The sequence below is a fragment of the Trifolium pratense genome, linkage group LG4 (genome assembly GCF_020283565.1).
Source record: "Trifolium pratense cultivar HEN17-A07 linkage group LG4, ARS_RC_1.1, whole genome shotgun sequence".
Taxonomy (NCBI): domain Eukaryota; kingdom Viridiplantae; phylum Streptophyta; class Magnoliopsida; order Fabales; family Fabaceae; genus Trifolium; species Trifolium pratense.
In genome coordinates this window covers 24,773,501-24,791,985 of record NC_060062.1, presented here as the reverse complement: position 1 = coordinate 24,791,985, position 18,485 = coordinate 24,773,501, and the positions used below count along the sequence as shown (strand labels likewise).

Here is an 18,485-nt window from a genome sequence, read left to right as displayed (position 1 = left end):
ATATGGACCCTAGACTACATATCTTAGAAGTTTCCAAAGTAAAAAGAGTGCAAATTAATTTTGCGTTAGTCCAATTAGACATTTTCTTTGTTAAGGTGGTTGTAGAAAATAAATCGCTTAAAATAAAAAAAAAAATGGTAATGGTTTGATGAAAAAGTAATACCCGTCAAAGTGTTCTATTAGAAAACACATAGCCTAGTTATTACTCTAAAAAAAAACAGAGAGCCTTTTTTTGTCACTTCTTAAACATGGTCATGACTATTTGTGAGATTATTCGTAAGAACTTATCAAAATAACTTACAATTTATGATATGTTTATATGTTATTTTTAGTTTATTTTCATAAGTTCTTCGATATATATATAACTAATAAAAACAAAGTTTATAAAAAAGCAAATGTAATTTTTTTTTGGGTTATCGATATAGGTACAAACTAATTTTCACCATCGTTAGCGATGATTAATTTTCATCCGAAGACTGTAGGACAGTTCCAAACAAATTTTTTCTATCCGCAGAAGCTATAAGTAGAACTTCTGATTTTGTGTCAAAAAAAACTTCTGATTATCTACTTAAGAGGTCCAGAATCATTTTTATTTTATTTTTTCGATAAAAAATTATTTTCACTTTAACCAATTCGTATTATGGGTCAATTTAAATTTATTTTATTTTTATTTATAGAAATAGTTTATACATAAACTTTTATTATAATAAATTTTTATGCTATAAACTAAAAATTAAATTGTTTATCCAAACTATCCTAGTTTAAGTTTGGGAGCTTTATGTTAAGCTTAAAAACGTGTAGGGTATCCTGCCCCTGTTTTATTTCAGGACACTTAGGCTAATGATTTTGTTTATTTTAAGTGGCTATTGGTAGGAAACTAGCTAACATTCTAAATTTGTCAAAATAAAACAGTATTAAAATGTGAAGAAAAAAAATGTAGCAAATTAATTAATAAAATATTAGCACTGTCAACCATTTGGTTGATAACAAATAAAAATATATTGTTGAATCTAAGTGATTTGATTGGGTTGAACAAGAATTTAGTTAGAGATACTTATGAAAATGTAACTTAAGGTATTAAATTAGGTGGCCTGTCTCCACACATTTCAAACATGGATCATCAACAGCAAACTATAAGACATAGACTAGTCATATATGGTAACAACATTTTGAAGAAAAATAAGATCTCCATAATGCCAAATAAAATGTCATAGCTGACGATTTCTTAAGTAATCACTTTATTTTGTTTTTATTCTAAATAAAAGTATGGTGTTATATGATTATTTTCTTTGAAGATTTTGTTTTTATTCTAAATAAAAGTATGGTGTTATGATTATATTCTTTGAACATATTATAAATAAAAATACTCATAAATCTAATGTCTTAATTTAAATTCTTAAGATAGCTTTGACGATGACTAACAAGAAGCAAAAAAAAACTTTGGAGTTTGATAAACGATTGGACTTGTATGTAGATATAAAGGATAAAGCTATTTAAAATCTAACTAAACTCCGAAGAAGCTGGAGAAAAAGATCTACTTCAAGGCGATTTAAATGATTTGTCCCATTTATGTGTTTTTTAGCTTTTAATGCTTCTTTGGTGTCTCTCCTTTTAGGCGATTATACAAAAGATACATTTGACATTTTGACTTCATTAACTTATAATATATCTTATAATTGTCCTTTAAATCCTTATGATGAGGATCTTCTATGCATGGACATCGAAAAAGACATGGAAGCTAACACTTGGACAAGTCTATTTTAGTATCCAAGGTCATATAAATGAGTACAATTTGTTTACAATCTTAAATCACAAGGAAGATGAACTATAGTCAAGGTAATATGAATGCAGGGATCATATCCAACAAAATTATAATTCAAATCTCATATTCAACAAAATTTAATTTTACAAGTTTAGTATTATTTTTTTTAAGGCATCGTTATAATTCTTTAAAATATGTCTTATTATAAAATTTGGTTTAGGTCTCTAAATTTGTTAGGCCGGCCCCGTATGAATGAGTAGAATAACTTCTTTTTCGTAAGTAATCTAATAGTTAGAAATTTACCCCTTAAATAAGTAATTGGAAAATCCGAGATTCGAACTCTGACCTAAATATGTAACGTGATGTCCCTAGCTAGCAAAAGTAAGAAAAACATGTCAAAGTTTAGAGAACTAAATTACTAGGATTGAGTCGGTAAACAAGAAACAAAGAAAAAGACATGAAAAAAAAGGTTGTTAGAGTTTGTTACTGACTTTATAATTATCATCATATTCTTAAGAATGAAAAATACTACTAGCTACTAGTAGCAATTAAGTACTTCAAAAGTCGTCACAAAATAAAGTGAGAAAGCTGAAAATTGACACAAGAGCTGAAAAAGAACAAACACAATTCCTTGTCAAATTTTGCTGGTGCATGAACTTGGTCTTTTCAATTTTCTGGTAAAATAATTATTTCTCATCTTTTGGTTTGTTATTGGCTTGGTTTAGCTTTTTTTTGATTTCTTGGGTTTTCATTTTCATAGTTAGTTAAAAGTGGGTGCGAACATGGGCAATTTTAAATCCACCGTCAACATTTATTCTAACCCAAAATGATTAGAGACTAAATTAAAACTTAACAACTAATCCAGCTAGTTTTGGTGTTTAATTTATTGGCTACATTGAAATGGGACTTTTCTTAGATACCACGCTCAAAATAATTTCTTGTAGTCATTCACATGTCAGACTCATGAAGCCATAACGGATTTTATTTTAGTGATAGAAATTAGAATCTTGTTACAAGTTCATCAAAAACTAATACTCCCTTCGATCCTTATTATAAGAAAAAAATTGTTTTCTAGATTCCTGGAATGTTTGATATATCTAGACAATTTTATGAACTAGATACATCAAATATTCTATGAATCTAAAAAATAACTTTTTTCTTATAATAAGGACCGGAGGGAGTACTGTGATAAGTGTTAGCTCAATGATATGAACTTAGCTTTGTAATTTCAAAATGTCGAGTTCGAATCTCATAAAAAAAACAAATTTGATATTACAGTAGTACAATGCGCTATATGAATATTACAAACTTGTGTATACATGTTTGTCGTGTGTGATGTGAGTATGTGTCCAATCGACTTTCTCTAGTGTCTATTTTTTCTATAGCTAGTTGGTGGCATGAGAAATGTGTTTTTTTTTTTTTTTTTCTCTAAATCTATGGCACTACTATATTCCGCTCAATTTTTAAAACTTGAAGTGTATTTTTGGAATTTTGAGTTTTCAAATCTGAAATTAATGATGGAGTTTCGAGATCTAGAATTAGAAATGATGTTTTATATGAAGCAAAATTGCACTAGAAAATAAAATTACAATTAAATATGTTTATTAAAATTGAAAAAAAAAATTGCAGTTAAGATTAGGCAAAAAAATTTCATCAAATTAAATAAAAAAAATTACATAAAATTGTCACAGGGTAGAATTTATTGGGGTATGCCATTGACATCTCCTTCTAAAAATAAAAGATGAGATGACCCCAACTTTTCATTTTTAGTTGCAGGTCAGAGCAGATGAAACTCTCTGATTTACACCCACAAAGGTGGTGGAATATCTATCCACCACAAGAAAAATCACATTTGTTTTGAAATTTTAAAACAATTCAAGAGCTTTTGTTTGATGAATCATAACGTTCTCAACCATCATAGTCCAACAATCCCTCGCTGATAGATAAAACACTCTCAATCATCATCAAATTAAAGAATTAAAAAGAACAACAATAAGAACATGCATTATGATTAATCAACGACATACTATGAAGTCGTTTACCCACAAACTTTTGAAAGTAACGACAAGAAGCTATATAATTGTGAGAAGAGAGGATATAGTTGAGAATAGATTACGATGAATGATGCAATGAAGAACAAGACAACTGATTTGTCGGATAAGAGACAACGCCTCTACAAGAATCAATTAGAAAAGGACACCGTTGAAGGACCAAAACTCCTTGACTACCAATCATCGACCCAGTTCACATTCTAGAAGTATTTATGAAAAATGGGGAGGGGGGGGGGGGGGGGGGGGGGGTAAGGTTTAGAGGGGGGAGAAAAAAAACAAAGAAAATATGGTATAGGCCTATTTTGTAACCCACAACTATTGGTCTGGAATTTAGAGAGAAAAAAAATGGATTATGTTGATGCCTGATTGCTTTTTATAATCTAGGTTCCTTGTTTTCTTGTTTAATAAGGGGATACTTTTTAGTTTCTATTGCATTTCTTAATCTCTATTGTTTTATCTTTTAAATATATAAAATTTGGACTAACCGTTTTGAGATCTATGTATAGTTATACTCTGTATTTAATCGGCTGGTTATTTGTCAGTGTTGACTTTATTCTTATCTCTTTTAACCAAAAAAAAAGTTTGGGTCAAGACCAATTTCATCTCACTTGACTTAAAGAATTTAGTTGAAAACTTTATGACAATATCTCAGTCCATAAAAATTAATATATTTAATTTAAATTTTGAACCCAATATATAAATTTATCATGAGTTAAAGCTGTAATGCACATACTCATAAATTTATATATTGACTTCATTTGGAACACATTGACTATAAAATTGACTCATAAAATGAAGTTAAACTCGTGATCACAATTATTATATGAGTAATTATATTTTGACACCTTTAACTCTTTCATATTTATTCAAGATTTTATTTTTCTTTGAGATCAAAGAATATGCACATACGTTGTAATGCATGTTTACATGACCGTCCAATTAAAATGAATCGTTTTGCCATATCATTACTTTTTAAATATTTTAATTATTAATTTAAAAAATTAACCACCCAAATTTTCATCTCTATGTCAAGCTTATGATAATTCTTCAACGAAACAATGTCAATCATAATTCTTGTTTCTTTTCACCACATCTCTCTACCATGGTTTTGGAACTTGTTTTTATAGAATTAGATAGAACTATGACTCTCTTATGGGTGTCTTTGATTTTTCTTGTATTAACAAAAACGTGTTTTTAATAGGCTTTGTTGTCAACTCCAATAAGAAAGCTTCATCCATCGAACCTATTTTTTTAGAGATTCTTTTGCCGCTCTACCATTTTCTCAAATACCATTCGCTACTTAAATAACGAATAACATTTTTTTTCCCCAAATTTCTCATTTTTACCCATCCACTACTTAAGTATCAGATGAATAAAAATAAGACGCGCGATAAACTCATAAGACAGTAAAAAAAAACTATAATTTTTTCATATACCCTACCCCCCTATTTCTAGTCCAAGCCCAAACAAGTACTCCATACAATACTAGCATCATCAATAGTAGAATAACAATCATGTATTGATGTGAGAATATTTGCTATTATGAGAGAGACTTTTGATATATGACAATCTCTTTTTATGTTAGCTAGTGGGGGTGAGCTTTCCTATGATAGTCCCGTTACAGCCTCTGACCGTCTGTTACGTCTCATTGAGTTCGTCTCAATAGTAGTCCACAAGCTTTGTTGGTCACCGAACACAGTTAGAACAAGTCAACTTGCCCTAGCACACACACTAAGAGCATAATTATCGGTTGTTTTGTAATGTTTTTTATCTGAACAACAACATTGATTGTCAGTAGTACATGGATATTTCACTTTTTTCACTGTTTCTATATAATAGAGCGTTCATCTGTATACCATTGTGCTTTAAGTGCCACGTGGACATATTTTGTTTCTTTTCTTCTTAACTGACCAACATATATATGTGGGAGATATAGTGGGATATAGTGAGACTCATTTTAGAGTGTTTAATGGGTTGTATGGATATTTTAAAAAATGTAGTTGAGTTGTTTAAATAATTTGGAAGTGTGAAATAATATAAAATATCAAGTGAGTCTCATTTAAAGAACCCAAGTGGGTTTGATGGATGTGTATGCTATAAGTCTATAGTAGGCACATGTCCGCTAGGGGGGAGAGAGAGTCAATTAGTGATGTGGCAAATAAGTGAGTTGTGATTGGTTGTCCGTGCAAAATACCCTTTACACTGTTTGGTTATCTTTTTTAAACTCTTTTTCTTTTCCTATTTCATCATTAATTAACAAATCATATCATATCACACCATTTTCTCTACTTGATTATGCGTCTGTTTGGTTTGGCGTTTGACAACACCAAACGCGTGTTTCCTGCCTTCAAAAGCGATTCCGTCGATTAATGGGTTGTTTGGCTAAAAGCAGGCGTCAATCCCTGAGACATGATTTTCTACTCAAACGTGAGTATTCCTGAAGCTACAAATTGAAGCTTCTGCGTCAACTCAACGTGATTCTGCGATTTCATGTTTTATGACAGAATTTTTTTCCCTAATTACCCTTGGCTTCTTTTACATTTTCGTACAATTGTAAACCAATTTTCTCCATTTAAACGAACTGGCGACAATGATGATGATTTTCCCTTTCCTCAAATTTTCTTCTAAATCCTGTTTTAGCGTTTCTAGTTGCAGATCTGTAAACTTAGATCTGTAAACTTAGGAAAAGAAATGAAAGTGGGAGATAAAGAGTGAGGAAAACGATTTAGATAAGCTTCAAACAAAGGACAATCACAAAACATTACAGAAGAAAACAACTTGATTCTTTTGGAAAATAAAATTTTACGAGAGAAACTTGAGAGACGTTGAATTGCATAGTTGAAGGTCTAGAGTGTTCACCATCTTTCATTGGAAATGACGCAATAAATAACAGGTTCTAGAGAATTCTTATTTTGTTTTGATTTTTTTTTTGTTATATGAAAATTATTATTTTAATAAAACATTTCTCTTTTACATATGTTAAAAGACCCTTTTTGGTAATTTACACATTTAAAAGCAATTTCAATTCAAATTATCCAAACAAAATCAAATATTGAAATCACTTTTACATTAGTGTATCCAAACATAAATCAATTCTATTCAACTCACTTTTAATCAAAATCAATTCTATCAAACTTAATTTTACCAAACTCAATTCTAGCCACCGCCAAACCAAACACACACTATGTCTTAAGTTGTAGTATGAAAATAAGGCTAGTGCTAAGGTTGATCACTTTCACCTTGATAAGTGGTCTATTGTGGATTAGTGATTAAAATTATTTCAAGAATTCTAATGACTGTCAACAATATTCTTGAAAAAGTAAAAAATCACGATCTTGAATAAGTCATCCAATTGGTCCATAACTTTGTCGGACTCTCTCAAATATGTCCATGATTTTATGAATATTTTAAAACGATTTCTAACCTTGTGAAATTTTATTCATATTAATTCTTATGAATATATGTTAGGGACTAAATTAATAGTAAGTGGATAAAGTTGGGAACCGAATTAATAACAAGTTATTAAAATATATAAAGACTTAAATGATAGTAAATGGCTAAAATTTAAGACTAACTTGACTTATTAATAAAGTCATATACCTTTTTGAGATATTCACAAAGACAATTACCTATTTGACGGTGCCTTATAAAATCATGGATCAAATTGATATTTTACTAAAAAATATTATAACGTACAAATTACATTTTTATTTTTCATTATTTTAATCAAACTCATATCAATTATATTATTATTTCAATAGTAAAATTTTAAAAATCAACCTGATAATTTTTTGTTTTTAAGTACTGGGCTACTATTAACCACTTATTAATATTGTCCACATTAGAATTTTCTTGGAAAATAAAGTGTCCATAGATCATTTTCCTTACAATATCTAGTAGATAATAATGTACTAATCCTTACAAAGAAAAAACATTAAAAAATGCCACCTAATAATCCAGCTCAAATACAGCTTATCCATTTAACATTTGCCATATGGATTGTGTGACGCTATACTCGAAGTTTTGGTCAGCATTCCCAATCCTCAAAAACACTGCCCCCAGTTTTGGCTTTTACGAACCTAGTTTGCATTCACAGCTTTAAAAAATAATCACTTTTTATTAATCACTTTGGCTTCCACGTCAAACCATAACTCAAAACTCGTGACACGTAACTAAAAAAACGACTTCTCAACTTATTATGTGGCACCGTGTCACCCATATGATTATCATCTAACTTCCCAAATCCACAAACAATTCCGCGTTTCTGAGTCAACTCAATTAAAATCACCGAGTCATAACTCAATCCAACTCGCTCCGAGTTTTGAATCTTCATCTTCTTCACTACCAATGACACGCAAAAACTCCATTTTCGTTCAATCCAAAAGCTCTTGATTTGTTGAATCGAAGAAAAAATGATGAATCAAGATCATGTTCTTCACGCTTCCCAAGACGATGAAATGGAGTCGCTGGTTCTTCACGACGATAACGGCAACGGAAACGGTAACGGTAACGATTCCTCCGGCAACATTCAACAACCGTCGCAAAGTCCTAAATCGCCTTTCAATTCGTTCCTTGATCCTCCTTCTTATGCTGAAGCAATTTTCACTTCGTTTGATTCCAACGGTCACGATCAAACCCTAGAACAATCGAGTCGTTCCGGAACTGGATCTGGATCAGGATCCGAATCCGATTGCATGCAAATCTCGGTTTCCGATCCGCAAGAGGAGCAAGAGCTAACGAACTCACTTGTTCCTGGCGGAAGCAGTTATCATACTTATCTGATCACGACAAGGACGGGAAAATCGGAAGTAGGTGTAAGGAGAAGGTTCCGGGAGGTGGTTACACTGTCGGAGCGGTTATCGGAGGCGTACCGTGGTTACGTGATTCCGGTGAGGCCGGAGAAGAGTTCAGTGGAGAGAAAGGTGATGCAGAAGGAAGAGTTTGTTGAGCAGAGGAGAGTTGCATTGGAGAAGTATCTGAGGAAGTTAGTGTCACACCCTGTGATTGGGAAGAGTGAGGAATTGAGATTGTTTTTGGAGGTTCAAGGGAAGTTGCCGTTGATGAGGACTACCGACGTTGCCTCGAGGATGCTTGATGGGGCGGTGAAGCTTCCCCGGCAGTTGTTTGGTTCGGAGAGTGTGGCGGTTGATTTGAATGATGTGACTCAGCCTGCTAGGAGTGGGAGGGATTTGCTTAGGATTTTTAAGGAGTTGAAACAATCTGTTACTAATGATTGGGGTGCTGCTAAGCCATTGGTTGTTGAAGAAGATAGGGAATTTATGGACAAGAAGGATAAGTTGATGGAATTTGAACAACAACTTAGCAATGTTTCTCAGCAGGTAGTGATAAACTGATAATTTGGATGTTTTTTGTTAGAGCTAAAATCAAAATTAAAACTTTGTTAGTTTGTATGATTTTGTTTACCAAAATGGAATAAGATGTTAGTAGAAGGTAAGACTCATTGTGGATCTATTGTAGATAGCCCTTATGGCTTCGTAGTGCATGTTTGGAAATTCATTGAAGAGATGTCAAACATGATGCATGCATTAGCTCTAGAGTAGGCTTGTAGTTAGGGTTTCATAAAAAGGTCCACAGTCACATTGTCAATATGGGCCGTGACATAATGGTCATGTGGAACTGAATGAATTGTTTTGGAATTGTGTTGTTATTTTCCTTCTTTGATTGCTAGGGTTGATTTTCTTGGTTTATCTGCATTGATTTGTTTGCAGGCTGAATCCCTTGTCAAATTTCAGCAAGACATGGGCGAAACAATGGGTGAGTTGGGGCTGGCTTTTGTGAAACTTACTAAATTTGAGTCGGAAGAAGCCGAATTTGAATCTCAGAGAGTACGAGCTGCGGACATGAGAAATGTAGCAACTGCAGCTGTCAAAGCTAGCAGGTTATATAGAGAGCTGAATACACAAACAATCAAACATCTGGTAAGTGCAAGTTCTAATTACTTATTATGATTATGATAGAAATTTTAACCATTTATATAAATATACGATGAAAATTATGTGTTAGCATCTGAGTGAGTATGATCCCCAACTATCTTTTTCTGTTGTTGATGAGTAATAATTTATTTATGTTGCAGGATAAACTACATGAATATCTTGGGACAATGCTAGCCATCAACAATGCATTTTCTGACCGATCAAGTGCATTGTTGACGGTTCAAACACTCTCATCAGAACTAGCTTCTTTACATTCACGGATTGAGAAGCTCGAAGTTGCTGCATCCAGAATATTTGGCGGAGACAAGACTAGGATGCGGAAAATTGAAGAGTTGAAAGAAGCCGTTAGAGTAACTGAGAGCGCTAAAATTTGTGCAGATAGAGAGTATGAACGAATCAAGGTAACATATATGTAGATTCTTGTCCTTTCGGATTCTCCTCTCCCTTAGCATCTATAACTCTGACTCCGCTGTATTCTTGTAAATTAGAGCTCCCCCTTTCCTGTACATATAAAATATTTTCGCTTTTAAGAACTGATTTCTCTTTTTTTTCCGTACATTTCATGCCTCCATATTTGCCATTTTTTTGAAGATTATTGTCTATGTTTGCATAGGGAGAAATAACTGCATGACTGAGCTTGATATATTGCCTAAATTTCAACCACCCGCTTACGCTTATGGATAATTAACAATGGCATCCAATTATATTGTCATAATAAATATTATTATTGTCATTATAACACCTTGGTAATAAATTTGACTGGTAATGATTATGTTTTCACATTATTTTCTTCCTGTCTATAATGCAAATGTCTTTAAAGACAAGTTTTGCGGAAAAAGACAAAAAGAACTACGATAATGTCAAATGACATGTAAATGTTTTGTTGAGTGCTGCATTGAATGCTTCCATGAAAATAATCAATTAGCTTGATTTCTAAATCTGTTGCCGTCTAATTTAGATTTCTAAATCTGTTACGGTCTAATTTAGATTTTCTAAATCATGAATTAAAAACCAGATTGATCAAATGTTTCATTGAATTTAATTTCCATCTTTTGATGCATTGTGGATGCTTCGATCAAATAATCAATTAATGGTAGATTTGGTCACTCATCGAAATTTGAATTCTAAATCTATTTCCATCTCAATATATAAAGTCCAATGTTTTAAAAACCAGATCGATCACTGAATTAGTAAAGACACTACTAATCCATCCTAGGTTAATGGTGCAAGCAGAAAACATAAGTTAGTGAGTGGAATAGCATACAACAAATATAAAAGCCGAGGGGATAACTATTATGTTGCTCGGTGCTTCAAAATCCCGCAGAAGACGATGAGTGATAGCGTAAAACATATATGAAAGCTAAGAGGAGGCTATACCTGAAAATTTCACATGAGAGAGATAGTGAGTGGAGTATCCAAATATGCAAAAAAGTGAACAGATAAGGCGACCATCTCATATCCATGGTTGCAAATTCTTGAACTAACTCATGTAATTTTAAGAGCTTACCACTCTAGGCATCAAAATTGTGGTAACTCATATATCAGTTTTCTGTAAACTCCAGACTCCTATAGACTTGAATAGAATCCGAGTTTGAGGATGGCCAAATGCATTCAAGGGTTCTTTAAGTTTCACGTTTGTAACAGTTAGGTCCTTTAAGTTTTTTAGGTAACAAATAGGATTTTTAAGTTATCCTCCGTTACAAAAACTTGTTGCAATGTTACCCTTCTAGTTAATCTCCTCCAACATATGTGCCTTTTTCATCAACAAGGGGTCCTTTAAGTCAACATTACGTAAAAAACTTAAAAGACTTAACTGTTACAAACGTGAAACTTAAAGGAACCCTAGATGCATTTGGCGGGTTATTTTCTACCAGATATGCCTTAAAATGATAAGACTAATATTAACCCCATAGTTGTCGCACTTAGCTCTCCATAGATGCATCTGACATCCCAACTTTTACCCATCTATAATGGAAGTAAACAATTTTTGTGTTGACTTTCAATCTCATAGCTCCCAACGTAAGTGAAGTCTCAAACTGTTAGAAAATATGGACAAAATGTTGTTTCAATTCTGGAAAGAGTCGGGAAAGAACCCAATAGACCAACGTAGGTGAATGAACCAACGTAGGTGAATGAACCCACTCAATTTGCAATCAGGGAAACCCAATAGACTAAATAGGTGAATGAACCCAGCTGCCGAATTGAATGGCAACGAGGGGTATCCACCTTTCACCCTTTATTAATTTTGAACTTGTTAAGGTCATTTTGCATGCTGAGTTTTGAACCTAATGGTTTATGAATTTTTCCATCAATTTTGAATTGTGATGCTAGGTTGGACCAGGGTCTGGGTCTCTTTGTTTTGTCTGTGTTAGTTATTCAAACCCATATCATGCCATTCCATTCCAAATCAATATTCTATTGAAAAAACAAAATTGTTATAAGGAACCAACGCTCTGAAGTCTTTCTTGGAATATTATGTAAATAATTAATATCAAGTAAACTTTGCAGGAAAATAATAGGAGTGAGCTTGAAAGAATTGACAAGGAGAGGCAAAGTGACTTCCAAAACATGCTGCGAGGGTTTGTTGTCAATCAGGTAACCCTACTTTATCTTCTCTTTTCTGTAGGCTGTTATATCAGATAATCAGATTGCTTTGCTATTTATGGTTCCCAACAGTAATTTATTCTACATCATGCATTTTACAGGCAGGCTATGCAGAGAAGATGGCTGCTGTGTGGGAGAAGCTTGCAGAAGAAACATCTACATACTCAAGCAACAACAGCTAAAATGTACTTTGGCTGTAAATTTTTGTTTTAATCCTTTTTATGCTACTCTCTAAATTTTTATTTCATTAGGTTTAAGCTTATGTAGTATAAAGATACTTTGAACATTTCGCGAACATAATTTTAACTAACCAGAGTTGTACATGCAGCATATATTATTGTCTGATGAAGTTCAATATTTCAATGTGGAAATGTCTTTTGACTTATCGTGGTCCCCCAATCTTTATAGATAGTTTCTATCATTGCAAGCCATTCTTATATAATTCTCCTCTCTCCCTTGTATTACTTAATTAGTTAATTGTATTAATTGCAGGAATTTTGAATTTTTTTTATGTAATAAATCAATGGGATTTCTTTAGGCCGATGACTTAATCGGCACCCTTCCATATAGTAGTATCTTATATATGTATATATAATAACGGTAAGATTTGGTATTCTGAATAGTCATGGTTTCAACATGAGGGGGTTATTGGTTGGGTGTCATACAATCTGCTTTATTTCAACAGTTAAACTCAGCTATAGAGGTTATATTCCATGTTCTGGCCGTCCTCTCAACTGATCAGGCCGGGAAATTTATGGGTCACTAGACATAATTTGGTCTGGAAGGGTGTGTGAGGTTGCTAAGTGTGTTCAAGGAGGATAAGTGGGTGAAACTGGTGCTGGTCAAGTTTCCAGCTATGGTGCTATTCTTTGGGGACAATACTAGTTTGGCTATGGCTGCTTTTTGTTGTTGGTATCACATCACTCCTTGGTGATGGTGATGGTTCCACTAGTGCGAGACTTTGGGATTACTGTTTGCTCTGTGGTGGGCTCAAGATCAGGACCTCCAAAATGTGGACACAATCTATTTCAAAATTTGGCTTAATAATTCAAAAGAACATGGATATTATACTTAATTCTGTTGATTTTTCAGTTTGCTCTTCTAGGAAAGAAGGTAATTTGGTTGTTCACTCCTTAGGGGAGTATATGATGCCAAGTTGCTTGTCTTTCCATCTTTCCATGGATATGTTTTCTTGCCCAAATGTTTTTTTAGATTTTATGATTATTAATGGTATGCAGAGTCTATTTCAGTCAAAATTGTCATGGTTTCAGACTCATTTAACTTCAGATGTAAAAGAGGATGTGAAGAAATTATTACATGATTTGAAAAAAAGTGGGGAGGAGAGGAGCAACTTGAACAAAACTAGTTTCCATTATGAAATGATTAAGTGTTAAAGAGGAAACACTCACTGAATCAAAACACACACATCAGTATATACATACACACTCAGGCAAAAAATTTAATTCATATAAGAATGAAAGAATAACATAATACTATCCTAATGATCATCTAAAACTAAGGAGAAACAAAAATAAAAAATTGCAAAACATGATGCAATTTATTCACTTGTTGAAGGGATAGCTCCTTCATCACTAGAAATGGCTGATGATAGCTGTGGTCTAATCTCTTCTAGCTGCTGAAGTATCAGCTGAACTTCGGGCCGTGCTGATGGAGAAGGATCAACACAGTGCAAAGCAAGCTTCAAAGTGTTTAGCAATTCATCACCATTTGTAGATGAATCTCTCATCAAATCGACGTCGAAAACTTCATTTGTCCACTCCTCTTTAACAATAGAGGCAACCCACTGAGGTAAATCAACACCATTCAGTGCCTCACCAGGTGGCTTCCTTGTTAGGAGTTCTAACAAGATTACACCAAGACTGTATACATCAGTTTTTGTGTTTGCTTTTTTCAGTTTCGATAGCTCGGGAGCTCGGTATCCTAATGCTCCGGCAGTAGCAATTACATTTGAGTTGGCAGCAGTTGTCATCAACCTTGATAGACCAAAATCTGCTATTTTTGCATTTATGTTCTCATCAAGCAATACATTGCTTGAAGTTAGGTTCCCATGTATAATGTTCTCATGTGAATGTAGGTATAACAAGCCGCGAGCCATGCCCTGTGCTATGTTCATCCTTATTGGCCAATCAATTCTTATTTCAGGTCCATGAGCTGCAGAAAAACAGAAAACACTTAAGTTCATAAGTAAAAGAAAAGAAAAAAGATGCATGATTATGATTATGACAAAGCTTTTACATTAGACATACCATGTAGGAAAGAAGCAAGACTTCCTTTAGGCATATAATCGAAAACCAGAAGCTTTTCTCCTTTAGGTCCCAAGTAATAGGCTCTCATTGCCAAAAGATTTGGATGTCTAATTCTCCCTAGAACACTAACTTCAGATTCAAAATCTCTTTGGTTCTTGGTGATTTTTTCCCTCAATCGTTTCACCGCAGCTTGACTACCATCCTCTAATGTTGCCTTATACACTGTTCCATATGTGCTCTTTCCCATTATCTCGGCCGTCGCACACAGGAGATCGTCAGCTGTAAAAGCCAATGGTCCATCAAAATGAACCAGTTTGCCTCCAGCGTCACCGCCCGTTTCAACTTCTCCACCGATAGGAGGGACTCCTTTTCCTGTCCTTCCAGCAGCAGCTGCTGCTCTCGCTGTAGCCTGTCCACCCTCGGCATTCGATGTTTTCCTTTTTCGGAACAGACAGAAGAGCAGAATGCAGCAGACTATTATCAGGAGTACAAGGAGCACTCCTGCTACAATGAGGATTATGTCTTTCGTACCTAGTTTCTTGTGATGGCGGTGTTTCGGTGCTTCTGAAGGTGCTGCAGGTACTTCAGAAGGAGCTACAGAGGGACATTGAGTGGAAGGACTATAACCACATAATTGAATATTTCCGACAAACGAGCTCGAGTTAAATTTCTGTGCTAGTAAAGTTGGAACGGGACCGGAGAGGTTATTATGAGAAACATTGAAGAAATTAAGACTATCAAGATTATCAAAAGAAATGGGAATTTCTCCACTGAGATTATTCAATGACAAATCAAGCAGTTTAAGATTTGAAATGTTACCAATACTTTGAGGAATATGGCCACTAAATTGGTTATGACTAAGAGAAATCTCTCTAAGTTCTCTTAAGTTACCTAAAGAAGCAGGAATTGTTCCTGTCAAGAAGTTATGATCCAATACAAGATTTTGAAGCCTAAAGAATCCATTTTTCAAGCTACCACCCCATGAATTAGGGACAGAACCTGAGAGATTATTGTGTTGAAGAGATATGAAAGTGAGAGAATTCAAGCTAGTTAAACTAGTTGGTATTGAACCAGACAATGAATTGAAACTTATGTTAAGCCAATAAAGCTTAGTGGCATTTCCAAAGCTCTCAGGGATTGTACCTGTGAGCAAATTGTTACTAAAATCTAAAGATTGAAGCATAGGACAATAACCTAATGAAGGAGGGATTGAACCTGTTAACCTATTATTAAAGAGTTGAACTCCTCTAAGATTGATTAAAAGTCCTAATGATGAAGGGATTGAACCACTAATTTGATTATTATGAAGACTAAGCTTTCTAAGACCTTCAAGTTGACCAATCCTATCAGTGATTTTACCCTTTAATCCTTTCCATGGAAGCTGAATTACAATAACTTGTCCTTGAGCACACTTGATTCCAGCCCAAGCTCCAGAACAAGCTCCAAAGCCACTATCATTCCATGTTTTCAAGTACCCTTTTGGATCAATTAACTCTTCTTTGAATGCTTGAAGTGCTAAGAAATTTGACTGTGTTACAACAACTCCATCCCAATGCTCTTCACACAAAACTGGCTTCATAGGAAGCCATAGAAAATTGACCCAGAAGATGCAAATGAAAATTAACCTGAAAAAATGAAGTGGGTTGGTGTAAAAATTGTGTCTTTTTGCTGCATTTCTCATCCCAAGTTGCAAAATCTGAAAAGGAAGTCAACAAAAAAAAGTTAGAAACTTTGTTTAACCAATGTTTGGTATCTGAGTGTATATATCAGAATCATGGTAATCCACGGTGATTTTCTAAAAGCTACACTCTGTTGTAACTTCTATAAAATCATGTAGGGTCACTGTGATTCTAATATACTCTTCGTGATACTAAACATACGCAAGAAGCGAAATTAAGCAGAAAAGAGATTTTGAGTGAGAGTGATTATTACTTGGTGAGTGTTGGTGTTGTTGTTCTTCTCTGTAGTAGAAGTGTCCATAAAGACACTGTTTTTGAAATGTTAGAGAAGAGAGTGTGGTGAGTGAGAATAGATCATAGAAATGAAACAGTAGAAGAAGAGTTATGGATGATGAATATGTAATAGGGAAGAGAGAGAAATCAGGAACAAAAAAACAGAGAAGAAGCACGTGATGTTGGTCATATGAATGAGTGAGTGGGGCGCGGGGTATTGAGGAATCTTGTGTTGGTAAGAGAGAGAGAGAGAGAGAGAGAGAGAGAGAGAGAGAGAGAGAGAGAGAGAGAGAGAGAGAGAGAGAGAGAGAGAGAGAGAGAGAGAGAGAGAGAGAGAGAACAAAAACTGTAAACAATTGTCAGGTGGATTGGTGCAAACTACAAAGAAAGCCTCTTCTTGGTACAAAACACAAACGGCTAGTTTTGTTTTTGGTAAATAGGTTTTCAAATGGCTGAGTGAGTTATAAATATGTCTTTAATTAAGTAGTTAGGTTTGATTTAAAAGTGAGAGATTTGATTAGTATACTAGATGTTTTGGGTTCAATCTTTAACTTCAATATAAACCGAAAAAATATGTCTTCTATTTATTGTTTTTAGATTTTTTATTTTTTTAACTTAAAAATTCCATTTAATTTACCATTAAGAAATGAGAGAAAAAAAAATCTGATTTTTACTATATAAAAGTAGTATTTTAACTGTCCTCGTGAGCTTACTTCAGTTGATAGGAACATCGCATTATATGTATAGGAGTTCGGGTTCGAACCCGGGACACTCCACTTATTAACCTTTAAGGTGGATTTTCTAGCCACTAGGCTACTTAACAAAAAAGAAATAGTATTCTAACTAAGGAATTGAGCTCAAGTGGTTAATGAGTTCCCTCTGGAACAGATCGTTCGGAAGAACTTAAGTTCGATTCATGATAAAAATAATTCTTGACAGAACTTTCCTAACATCACAGTTGAACTCTGAATTATCGGTTCTCCTTTCCCTGAAAACCAGAGGGCTAATGCAAAAAAAAAAATTAGTATTTTTATACTATTTTTTTTTTCAATATTTTTCTACTAAATTTATTACTACAACTACGTTTTTTAATACTCTTAAATTTTTTTTTTTTTTTGGTGTTGACGAATTGAGAAAAATAATACTCTTAAATTTTATTAAAGAGTTTCATAACTAAGAAACGGTTGGAATTGTTTACCCGTAAATTACAAGTGTGATCTACATTTTGTTTTGTTTATTTGGTTGTGTTGAGTGCTGAGGAGGTTAAAGAGGAGTAATATAAAAAGAAAGAAACATGTCCTTTAATTGCATGTCCGAACCCCAAAGTTCCAACGGCTAGTTCTTTCTTCTATCTATACAGTGTAGGGCCAACCCACTTCTGCAATATTCAGTTTCCAATAGCTTACAAAATGCAATGAAATGACTCAATTACCCTTGCCAACTTGCCAATTTTCATACCTACCTAAGCTAGCTGGCTAGGTGCATGTTCCTGCACTTTGGGAATTATGTGGTCACATAGTCTAAATCCTCGTGTCGAAGGTCAAATATGGTCTATGTTTCAACCATAAATTGACTAAAAATACAAAGTTAGTTAATCTTGATTTATTAGTAGTTTAAATTGGCACTGTCTTAGAAAACTAAGTTTGTACTACTAGGAGTTTATCTTAACTAATGTTGACTTTGTAGTTGAAATGACATTTTTTGAGGGTAAGTTGAAATTTTTACATATGATATCAAGCATAATTAGTATTTAATTATTATCATTATTATTTTAGGATTTGTATAAAGTCTATAGAGTCAATCACCTTAATTGTTGGAGATATTTGTTCCTTAATTTACTCCAATTAGGTTACTATACTTGTGTATATATACACCTCTTGTAAACTCTCAAAAGT

At 33.6% G+C, this 18,485-nt stretch overlaps 2 protein-coding genes across 2 annotated transcripts; one reads left to right on the top strand and one right to left on the bottom strand.

Annotated features, from left to right (window-relative positions):
- The first annotated feature begins 7,733 nt into the window (after window positions 1–7,733).
- On the top strand, window positions 7,734–12,908 carry LOC123924095 (sorting nexin 2B-like). Its single transcript, XM_045976860.1, has 5 exons — window positions 7,734–9,152; window positions 9,543–9,752; window positions 9,908–10,168; window positions 12,276–12,362; window positions 12,473–12,908. Exons 1-5 carry the CDS (start codon window positions 8,226–8,228, stop codon window positions 12,551–12,553), a joined length of 1,566 nt encoding a protein of 521 aa, XP_045832816.1. The 5' UTR covers window positions 7,734–8,225; the 3' UTR covers window positions 12,554–12,908.
- Window positions 12,909–13,723: 815 nt separating this feature from the next.
- Window positions 13,724–17,016, bottom strand: LOC123924094 (probable leucine-rich repeat receptor-like protein kinase IMK3). Its single transcript, XM_045976859.1, has 3 exons — window positions 16,571–17,016; window positions 14,639–16,334; window positions 13,724–14,543 (listed from the first exon to the last, which is right to left on the bottom strand). Exons 1-3 carry the CDS (start codon window positions 16,616–16,618, stop codon window positions 13,930–13,932), a joined length of 2,358 nt encoding a protein of 785 aa, XP_045832815.1. The 5' UTR covers window positions 16,619–17,016; the 3' UTR covers window positions 13,724–13,929.
- Between the last annotated feature and the right edge of the window lie 1,469 nt (window positions 17,017–18,485).